Here is a 12,067-nt window from a genome sequence, read left to right as displayed (position 1 = left end):
ATCTCTGCAAATAAAATAAGGTTATAGCTCCTTTGGCTGCCGCACTGGGAATACAGAGTCAGATGTTAGCTGTTCTGGGCACTTTATTCATTTATGACTCCTTGTTAGACACAAAGTGATCTCCCAGGTGTTGAGGATACACAACCTTCTTTCAAAAGTGTGGGCATAAATAGTAGTCCGGAATGTGTGTAAGAAATGCCTTGCAGTGGAGGACGACTGACCAAAGGGTCCAGAGTTATATTTCTAGTTGCGCACTATAATTCCAATAATGGTTCCCTAGGAGATAAAATATTTTGGAATCATATTTGCATGCCATCTTGGGACTTCACTGAAGGCCAGCATCAGCCATATTTGATGACAAAGTGTGGTGGTTTTCTTAGCCTTGTCTATGTCACATCCTTTACTTACGGACAGAGAAGGGTAGAGGAGAGCAGGCTCCCACTGTTCCCCTGCACCACATCCTGTGCTAGTGATGCATCTTCATTCAGTTCTCCTGTATCCCTCCCCCGCAAGAGCTCCACTAACCACGAATAACAGAGACTGAAGCTCTGTGGAAAGCAGCCAGCTCTCTCTTCCCCTGAGAGTGATCTGATCACTTGTTTTAGCTTCTTACTCTTGCACTGTCACAGACTGTACCCTGGAACTGTGAGCTAAAACAAACCTGCAGTTCTCTAAACTGCTTTTCATCAGTTATCTTGGTGGTAGAAATGACACTTTGATAGTCCTGCATGCTGGTTTAAAGATTGCTCACTGTATGGCTCACTTCCCTGACAGAAGAAATAAATATTAAGTGTGCCCATTACCTTACCCCAAGTGGCTGTTCTCTGTCCCTGAAAGCTTGTACAGACCTCATGTCACCTACTGCTTTCACAGAGGACTCAGCATGGAAGGAAGGACCATTCTCACAGTGCTACCACATGAGACTAAGTCTTGACATGTGCCGGCTGATTAAAAATGCTCGTGTGAGAGGCTGAAACAGCCATTGTGGTGTCTCTGTATCCCTATGGAAGGCACAAAGACAGAACTGGCCAGATATCATGTAGTTTCTTAAAGCAGTTTTAATCTGTGTCTTGGATCAGCCGAAGATCAAGGCAAGGCTTATAATTTAGAAAATATCTGGTGAAGTTTTCTGTCAATCATTTCATCACATACAAAAAGCTGAAAACTAATTAGCTTATAGAATGTTTAGTTTTGTGACAAATTGGACTATTAGGATTTGACGTGATCATTGCTCTATTGGGGTCTACTTGCTGTTGACTGAGAATAGAAACCCAGCCTCAATTTCTTTACAATGATTTGTTTGTTGGTTTGTTGTTGTCATTTCAAGGCAGGGTTTCTCTGTGTAGACCAGGCTGCCCTCTAACTCACAGAGGTCTGCCTGCCTGTGCCTCCCTAGATAGGGAGATGGCTTAGCGATTAAAGAGTGAGATTCATAACCACAAATAGAATGATTTTTTTAAGCCAGATATCTTTTGCTTAGTTTCCTATAATTCTTTCAAGTTAAAAATAAATGAAATTATCACCAATTTGCTAATAACTTAAATGCTTTGATTTGTTTGATTTAACAGTTTTAGAACATGTGATATTCTTCCATGAAATTTTTAAAGAAATAAATTTTCCCCTAAACAACAAAACAAATAAAACAACAATCACCAACAAAACATAGAACTGCAGTAAGTGCCAAGGAATGATAATATTCTAGATTGTAATGAAACTTGGCAAACCAATATAGACCAAAAAAAAAAAAAAAAAAAAAAAAAAAAACCCAAACTGGGGAATGGCATAAAAAGCAATGGCAGCTGGTGGCCTAGCATTTACTTTTGAGGGGCGGATGCTTAAGAATTGTCTACAATGAGGAAGGACAGGCCTCTGCTGATGTATAAACGCTCTTTGATTCAGACTACGGCCTCAGGTCAAGGATAATGGTTCCCCAGTTGCTCCTTCAGGAATGACTCAGAGCTGCCAAACTCACAGATGGAAAACACACACATACACTTGTACATACAAGTCCCCTGAGCACCAGTTTATCCCTGCACATGTCATTAGATACAGCCTCAAAGCCTCTTGGGAAAAAATTAAACTGCTTTTCATTTCACACAAAGAGCATAGTATTTAACCAGGGCAGTAGGAGAGGGCCAGTGCAGCCTGCCTGGGGAGAAACACCTGTGCATGCCAGGGCTCTCCATGCAGCTCCATCCCACCTACAGACAGGCTCACCCCGCCTTCCGAGACCCAGGTCCTCACACAGACTTCCCCTGCTCTGTGTAGACGATGAATAGCTTATGGACTCCTCTTCAGCTCCACAAGCCTGTGTCTGTGTCTGTTATTTTTGTTAAGAAACAGAATTCCTGATTCTGCATTAAAATCAATTAGTTCATACGATGAACTTTTATTGGAGGCCTTATTGTACATTTGTACTTGGCAAAATTAAAATATAAGATACGAAGGAAGAAAATGCAGGGAGATATCTCTGCAACCTCACTGTCATCACAATGAAGAGCTGTTGTTGTTTGTGGTGCTGACCATGCACCACAAAAAAATCCCACTGTGCTTTGCCCCTGCTGCTTGATCACCTCTTCCGGTTTCACACAGGAGACCAAGCACACGGGATCCAGGAACCCAAATTCTAAAGTCTCCCTCTCTATCCAGGTGCATTTCCAGTCTCCCTCCTCACTTTCTGCCTTCTTCTATAGACTTCCTGTTTGCTTCCTGTTTCAGTTAGCCTCACCTCCACCTGGCAGCGGCAGTTTGCTCCGGTAATTGAAGATGATTCTGAATTGCAGCCTTCCAGAAACATGTGGCATACTCTGCGGCCTGTGAGTCCAGCAACAGCTAGCCAGCAACTTAAACTCGGAGGTTTGAGGCCAGTTTCTGAATTTTAATCATACGAAAACCCCCATTCCTTCAGCCATCGCTGCTTCTTGCGCTCCAGTGGTGACTTTGGAGTCTCTCAGACTCCCAGTTCTCTCATGGCTTCTTAATGCATTATGTTAATTTCCTAATAGTTTGTGTATTTCTATCTCCTTGATGGACTGTTATCAGTACAGCTAATGCATGCTGATAAATGGAAAACAAAAGCAGGGATATGAAGAGTGTGGAGCTGTGGGTAGAGTAAGGGTGTCTGTGGTGATGCTTTGTGCGTCTCACAGGCAGCTATAGACGAGTAGGTGAGGAAAACCCTCACCATACCATAAAGGATAAGAAACTAAGGGTGTATTAACTACATCGGCGCGATCAGTTCCTCTGCTCAGCGCCTGCAGCCAGGAGTCTCTAAAGAGCCTCTTTTCATTTGACACCGCGTTGGGTTCAGATTTGCTCACACATCGACTCCTTCACAGTAGGTTTGTACACCCTTATTCCTAAAACAGCCACCAACAAACCACCCCTCACAGTGAACAATTACAGCCAACATGCTCATTTCATCTTAGGGGGTCCTCTGGGCTGGTTTCAGGGAGATCTTGGTCATGAAGAATCTTTTGGCAACACTGGGATTGTATATAAGCACCGTGACCCCATGACCATTATAGAAGTCATTGCTAAAAGGCTGACCACAGTAAGAACACATATGATCGATGCTCCTGGTGGGACCAGGGGAGGGGCTTCTTTCAGAACCTCCGCAGGGTAATGATGAGGAAAACCTCTCATTCTATCCTCCCCACCCGCTACCTGCTACATGCTCCAGAACAAGGCTCCAGTTGCTTTTCTGTCAAGGTCTCTGCAAAATGTCTAGCATCTGAGGTCTTTCAGTTGTTTGCCTTTTAACAGAAATATAATATCACACAGAGAATTACAATGAACAGATCCCTGTACAAAAAAATGTTCATAGCCTCATCCTAGACTGTGTAAACTCCACCCTGGCTTGGATTGCTGGCAAAGCATACTACCACTTAAGATCTCAAAAATTGAGGTAAGAATAATAAAACATATATTTTATAGTTAAGCCTATCAAATTATTGAATTATTATTTGTATTTCATATTAAGTCCCTAGGAAAATCCATATTCTGTTAAAACACAGAACATTATCTCATGAAATATGATTTTTATTTACTTCTAGTGATGATGCATTTATTTCAATTTAAAGGTCCAATAGGGGCACGCATATATTGGTGGCAACCAACATCTCTTTTATTGAACTTAAGACCCCCTCAACAAGAAGAAAACCGTGCCTGGTACTGGAAACCCTGACAGCTACTTGATGCTAGGGAAGTCATGGTTATTAGAAGATGATTTGAAACCACTAAGTTATAAATCAATATAATCCTTAACAGCAATCTATAAACATGTGTCCATGTAACCACAAATAAGTATAGTCTTCATCCCTCATAAAAAAAAAATGAATCTTTGAAACAAATGTAGACCACTACAGAAAAGAGTAAAACCAATCAAAATCCAGTTATGGAACCCAGTTCCAATGGCTACATCTACAAAACACTCTGGCACTTAAGTCTCAGAAGGGGAAGAAAAAGTACAAGTGCCAAATAATCAGGGAGTTTGCTGTAAGATTATATTTTCTAGTAATATCTGAAGTTATACCCATTAAATTTCATCAATTTGACTGCCCAAACGTGAACAAGGATGATAGCCATGGACACAGCAAAGCGTATGGGAAAAGCCCATAAGGCCTCAACTCTCCACAAAGAACTACAAGCAACTAAGGAAAGCTAGGAATGGGAAAGGGTAGTCCTCCTCAGGGAAGAAAACGCCAATTAGTTGTCAAGTCCAATTGTCCATGAAATGGTCAGTCCTGAAAGCATACATACAAGTAACATTATATAAACCGTACAGGTTATAGTTAGGATTATATATATATATATATATATATATATATATATGTATACATCGATGCATATAATTAGTGAAAAAAGGCTATGAATTTGAAGGACAGCAAGGGCATTATATAGTTAAGTTTAGAGAAAGGAAAGGTTAAAGGGAAATGGAATTAAATTATAATATTAAAAACAAACAAAAAAGGCAAAGAAACATTTTTCCACATGTATTTATTCCTCTGTAGCCAACAGAGGCATCTGAAACTTCCCTGTATTTTCCTACAACCTCACTATAACCACCTTCGAGTAGAGGCCCCACCTCCTAAGGTGTAGTCAGTATCTGCAGATGCTGTTTCCAAGCAATCTTTCAGAACTTGTATCATCTTTGCCGTCTGTCCTCAACCCCGATTCCTTCCTTTCTACTCCTGCTTTCTCATTTTCCTGGCCCAAGAACATTTTCCATCAGTTGAAAGTTTGGCAGAACTTCAGCATTTTCTAGGATTTATTGGCTGCTTTAGAAAAATCTCTCAATGGTTGGAGTTTCCAGGGAATTCCTGGAGTTTGTGGCTGGAAATACAACTGAGTACAATTCAAACCAGTTCCTCAAGCAATTCTCCAACCATATGAGGGGACTCTTAAACACACTTAGGTTCTTTTGAAATATTTTTGAAAGCAAGAGAATAATTCAAATTTTAGGAGAAATGATACCTTCTCTGTATAGCAATGCCAAAACAAAAATAATGCTTTATATCAGGGAAACTAAGTTTCATGCAAATATTATGGCATATGTCATTAAGAAATCGTATTAAAAGGAGGAGGGATGGGGCTACAAACAAGACATAAAGTGAACAGTAAATAAAATAAATAAATATTAGTTTAAAAATAAATAATATTAATGTTTCAGACAAAAGGCTAATCCAAGTAGAGAAGTAGCTTAAAATCCTTTAAGAAAATCCATTCTTGCTATGTCCAGCAAGAGAGAGTTCTAAACAAAGCAATCTGGAAGTTTGACAATTAGAACTTCTGAAGCAGTTGGAATGGATTATAAAACTTATTTTGTCCTAATGTATACCTCCAAATTAATGTAGGGAATACTGCGTCTCTCTCTGCCTCTCTCTTTTGATAGTGGTAGTTCTCAGGTTTGAATCCAGGGTGTGCCAGGTGCCTGGCACATATTCTGGTGCTGTACTATCTTTCAGACTTAACATTTCTGTTTATAAGTTTGAAAAACAATAGTTTTTCATAAGAAAAAATTTAGTTAGTAAATAACAACAACTTGAGGTTACAAAGATGAGAACACAAACACTCTTGAACGATTTATACAACAGCCTAAAAAAGCCAGACACCTCTCACATCATCATGAACTTATGGCTAGGAAGGTCACAGGCTTTAGAGGAAAACCTAAAGGTATTTTTGTGCTAAGTACATGGTACTAAATCAGCTCCTAATGTTTTATTATTATGTGCATGTATTAGCTCCGTTCTCGACCCTCACTGGAGAAGGGCATTTTTACAGCAGATAACTCTGAACACAGAGACTCAAATCTGGTCAATGATCAAACAGTAAGAGGCTGTAGCGTGCTCAGTCCTAAAGGGGAATATCCATATCAGGTTAATCCTTCCCAACCCCAAAGATCATCACAGAAGAGGGGGAGGAAAGACTGTAAGACCCAGAGGAACCACATGACTGTGAGGAAACAGCATCTTCTAGACACAACAGGATAGGGTAGTTGGACACATGGATTGACAGAAGCCAGGGGCCAGGGACCAGGACAAGCAGGTAAATCACTGAAAGGGTTTTGGGGATTGATGTGCCTGGGTCTGATTAGAGCTGTGGTGTTAGCTGCACAGTTCTGATTGCGCTGAAGCACACTGCATTGCATAGTTGAAAAAGGGGTACATACATTCTCATAGAGCTTTTTAACCAAGCAGGTGGCTTTATCTCTGACTTGGTAGGTTACATGGACACACAGACATCCTCTAAATTAGTCTTAGTATTACTATTGCATTTCATTATTGCCTCTTGTCCAGGAAGTCTAGTTACTAAACACTTCAAAACGTTTCTTATTCTGTCAAACTACCAGAAGGTGCCTACTGAGTGCCGCTCCTCAGTGCATTGACGGTAGGCAATGACAAGTCATATGATCTCAACTTGATAGAAAATGTGGTATAACAGATACATCTTTTTGGGAAATATGTTTATTTAACAAAATGTATTTCTAATCAAAATACTTGGAGGCAGAACCAAGATATTTAGAAATAATTTTAGCGTCTTGAGCTCTTATCCAGTGCAATAATCTATATATGTGAAAATCAGTCTCTCAAGGCTCCCAAGTGATGCTATTATAGGCTGCCATGGTTTAGCAGCAGGGAGTTCCAGCTTCTATCCTTAATATACACAGCAAATAAAACTAGAGAGCTCATTGAGAGCTGATATCTACCACTGACTTCGATTGCTTATGGGATTTGGCAAGACAATAAATATGAAAGGAGGCATCATTCTTTATGCACAGATTTGAAAGGTAGAGTGACCACAATCAGGAACACAGAACGGACCTAATAGCTTGTCTTAGGGTTTCTATTGCTGTGACAAAAAAACAAAACAAACAAACAAACAAAAAACAAACAAACAAACAAAAAACCATGTGACCAAAAGCAAGTTGTGAAGGACAGGGTTTATTTGGCTTATGCTTCTAGGTAACAGTCCATCTGAAGGAAGTCAGAACAGGAGCTCAAACAATGTAGAAACCTGGAGGCAGAAGCTGAAGCTGTAGCCACAGAGGGGTGATGCTTACTGGCTTGCTCTCTTGTTCAGCCTGCTTTCTTATAGAACCCAGGACCACCAGGCCAAGAATGGCACTTCCCACTATAGACTGGACCCTCTCCCATCAATCACTAATTAAAACACTATATACCTGGATCTTGTGGCATTTTTCTAATTCAAAGTTCCCTCTTTTTAGATAACTCCAGCTTGTATAAAGCTGACGTCATACTAGCCAGCATACTACTCCTTGGGAACCAGCTCAATGTTTATATTGTGTAAAGATGGAGGGCACTACGATTTTTTAAAACGCCTTTAATTTTCATACATTACACCAAGCATCTCTAAGTCTTTTGCTAGTAGAGAAAGAAAAGCTGTATTCTGTACATGTAGAAGGTCAAGGGTCAAGCACATTCTCACGGCCTCAATCTCAGCACCCTTTGTTTATTGCCCAGAGGAAGCCTTTACCCTTCTCTATCTTCCATCAAAGCACATTGACAGCTGTTGCTGTTAACTCCCACCAACTGGGGCCAGCTCCCAGGAAGAGCTCTGCTTCTGGGAGCCCCAGGTCATCAGAGGATCCTCACCTCCTTGGCTCACCGGAAGCACCTTCCCCATTCTCTATAGACAAACCCATGGTGACTGAATTTCAAATGGCATGGCTTACACACATTTTTTTTTTTCCTGGATTACATCTTTCAGGAACAAAGCCAAGGATGTATTAACTTTTTGGGGTATTACCTGAGATGTTTGTGTCTCTAATTACAGAAGATTTATTTTTCTTGGTAATGTGGAATAAATCAGCCATGTGTCCTCATGCTTAATGAGAGTGCCAAGTAACCACCACCCTAGCTCAGGCAAAGGCTTGTGTCTACTCTCTAACACAAAGTCTCTTACAGATAGAAGCAAGTATGACATCAGCTCAGACTGAATTCTGCCAAAGATAGAAAACTAACATTTTTTTTTGAAAACTAATATTTTAAAGGCATTTAAAAATACTTGCATATACTTAGGTACTGTAAGAAGCCAGCTATGAGCATATGGACATAGCTTTTCATCACTGACCACTCTCGCACACATACACAGATTTCTTATGAGTTACATGGACTCAAATCTCCCTTTCCAAGGGGGAATTAAGAATAAGGCTAACTAGCAGCCTTTTCTAGAGATGCAATCAATACCCAATATTTTCTGGTAACATCAATGCTTTGAAAAATATATATATATAGTGAAATACATACATATATCCTAAATTTCACTTTACTCATCCATCTTGAAAATCATTTTTATTTTTTAAATAAAACATGAATATCTTAAGAAAAGTAAAAGAAAACCCATGCAGATTTCTTCTTGTGTAAGCCTAAGAAATATCTTCAGTGATGGTTAGTATTGCTTGTCAAGTTGACAGGCTTAAGAATTGCCATGGAAACACATGCTCATGACAGACCACTTAGATTAGCTTAGCTGAGGTGAGAAGACTCACTCAAAATCTGGGCAGCACCATCCCATGGGCAGGAGGCCCACACTATACAAAAAGGAGGGGCAAGCTGAATACTGGGGTTCTCTCCCTCCACTTCCTGGTTGTAGATGTGGTGTTGCCAGCTGCTCATACTCCTACCACCATGACTCAATGATGGATGGTCCTGAAAGCTGTGAGATAAAGTAAACTATCTTTTTCAATGTCAATTTTGTGAGGGCATCTTGTCACAGCAACAAGACAAGTGACTAAGATACAAAATCCCAGCTCAGCCAAAGGCTCCCTGAAGCTGGGAGCAATATCTGGTTAGATACCAGATATCAAAGCACCTAGAGAGCTTCCTAATCTGACAAGACCAGCATGGCCTCGGCATGGATGAATGCCCCGATTCATAAATGCATAGCCATTGTCAAGATGGCAGACACAACGTTCTAATAGTTACAGACATTCCAACAAATCGCTAAATCAACTAAGTCATTAGCACTGGGACCCGTTCGAAACGATGATAATCTCTGCAGTTTCTACAACAAAAGGGTAGGTGTAGAGACCATTCTATTGACCCAGGAAACCCAAGCTGTTGTTGTCACAGGTCACAGCACTGCGGTAACAGCACAAGTGAAAATGTCTGCCAGGAACATGGTTTTGCCTTCCCACCTTCCTGCATTGGCACCTCATTCCCTGTGGACAGCTAGTGCTGTTTGTACTCACCAAACCTTGGCAGGTAGAAAGGGCCACTGAGGAATTCCCCTGGGACCTTAAGGAGCCTTGATAAAAGCAGAAGTCCTCTGGTGGAAACATCTGCACAGACTTGGTGCCTCCCTTCCCCAGAGTTTGCACCATGAATCCAGGAGCCACTAAGTTGCTGGTGGCCTTCAGGTCCAGATGGAGGTCATGCCTGGGGCCCTTCAGCCGCAGATGCAGGGCGTCTCCTCCTGGCTGGGCCACAGCTCTCCTTTGCCGTCGCTGGTGGTGCATGATGTCATGGGATACATAATCCCCCTTGTGGTCCACCTCATAGGCAGACACCAGGTCATACTCTGAAATGGAGAGCGGAGAAGAGGCTGAATAATGTCAGGGTTCTGGGAAGAGTCTCCGGTAGACGACATATGACAGCTGCTCCCTCAGTAAATCATGGAATACAGTCTTGAAAGAGGAGTTCTCCTTTGATGTGGTACTTGCTCTCCCTTTTATGAGTAGTAGAATTTGCTGTATCAGTAATAAAGTGTTATGGCAGCGGAGATTTATCTGAAGTGTGCTTCCAGCATTGCCTCATTTAGCTCTGTTGTTTATCTCCCCAAGCGAATTTGAGACTGGATGCATGTTGGTCCCTCCCCGCCCCCATCTATTACTGGGTGGAAATGAAAAGGTGGTCTTATGTTTTATGAAAGTTGTGAAGCATTCCTTTCTTCATGCACTTTATGATTTGTGTAAAAACCTTCACTGAGCTGACAAGAAGTTTTGGCTTGAAGGATGATAATCAAAATAACAAAGACAAGGAATGTGATGGACATTCTTGCTGTATATTTAATTCTGAAGTCGTTGGGCTCATAGGGGGAAGTGCAGGCTGCTGACACACCCCAGGACTCACAGATTGTTATACAGAGACACGCATACTCTCCATCCTGAACCTTCTTGTTGCCCCACTCTCCCTTTTGTATACCTGGGATTTTGTGGCATCATTGGTAGCACATCTCTGGGTCAGTTCTGACCACAGTACTCTGTAGTCTGAAGAGCATTTGACTAAACCAATTCATAAAAAAAGCAGAAGAAACCCCCAACGCTCTGTCAGACTTACAGGGCTAAAACCACAGAATCCTCTAGAACTGCGCCCAGCATCACCAGCCTCCTCAGAAGGCAGAGAGGGAGTTTCTGAGCCCCACCATGCTCCTGTGTATATTGAAATGGATTCTGCCATTCTGGGAAATCTTTTTATTTTTTTAAGATAACAACCATGTCTTTTCCTGTTCATTACCACCATTTACAATATCTTCTCTGTATCCACAATCCAGGGATGGCTACTTCTGGGAGGAAATGGCTGGGCTTCTAGATCAAGGTCACAGCTGGCTGCCCAGCCATGTTATCAGCTGAGATCTGTGGCCAAGGTAGCTTTGTCGAGGCCAAGGTTAAAATAAAATATTTTAGTTTGAGAATAGGTAGCTTGATTTATGTCATTGAAATATTTCATTAAGCGTGGAGTATATGTGTGTCCAATTTTATATGAGTGTTGGCTGGTCTTTGTGCCTGTATATTTTTTTTCTAATTACTACACACAACATGCCAGCATGGTGTCAGGTGTTTTTGAGCTTACTGTAGGTGTCTTTGCAAAGCACATCATTCCATACATGGGGACTAGAGGGATCTATCCAGCCTGACAGTGCATCAGGTCATCAGTGCCTTTGGAGTTTTACTGATTCCAACATTCTAAACACGTTTCCTCCCTGGATTATCAACAGACTCTTAAGAGTAGCTCCAGGTTGGTAATCAGGGTTTCTCTTCTGATTCAGCATGAGTAGACACACTTTTCAGACTCATGTGTAAGGTATTATTTGGTTGTATGTGAGAAATATCCAGATAACTATCCCCAGTTTGAGTGGGCCCAGGCACTTTCCTATGTGATGTTATTCTGTCCTGACAAGAAATAGACAGCTAAAACAGGAAAAGCATGGACAGCAGCCAGTGACATGCCACAGAAGGCCTGTGGCTGAGTTTAGGAGAGGCAGGGAAGGTTGGAGGTTAGAGGCAGGGTGCTCTGCTTAGACTCTTCTGTTGATAACCATGGCTAGGTAAGAGCAGGAAGACAGCAAGACTATGGAGCCTGCCACATATCAGAGGGTAGGCCAGGGCTTCTGCTCCTGCGATTCTCCTCTGCTTCAAGTCCAAAGCTTGGTTGTGTCTCTCTCCAGCTCCAAGCCTAATCTATGTAGGCCTAGCCCCACCACACAAGTGGGAACACCTGGCCAGGTGGGCAGCAACTTGTAGATTAGGGAGGCAGCAAGTTCACTCTGGCAGATGACTCGGCAGGCTCTGGGAGGCGACTTAGCATCCATACCAGAGCAGGTGCTT

General features: G+C 41.7%; 1 protein-coding gene across 1 annotated transcript in view; it reads right to left on the bottom strand.

Moving 5' to 3' along the window:
- The window catches only part of Adamts16 (ADAM metallopeptidase with thrombospondin type 1 motif 16), a 112,195-nt gene that overhangs the window by 93,843 nt on the left and 6,285 nt on the right, over nt 1–12,067 (bottom strand). The window contains exon 4 of the mRNA XM_021652998.2: nt 9,713–10,041. Coding sequence (XP_021508673.1) covers nt 9,713–10,041 — 329 coding nt within the window. The remainder of the gene's footprint in view (nt 1–9,712; nt 10,042–12,067) is intronic.

This window comes from Meriones unguiculatus, chromosome 3 (genome assembly GCF_030254825.1).
Source record: "Meriones unguiculatus strain TT.TT164.6M chromosome 3, Bangor_MerUng_6.1, whole genome shotgun sequence".
Taxonomy (NCBI): domain Eukaryota; kingdom Metazoa; phylum Chordata; class Mammalia; order Rodentia; family Muridae; genus Meriones; species Meriones unguiculatus.
This window is presented reverse-complemented; position numbering and strand designations above follow the sequence as displayed.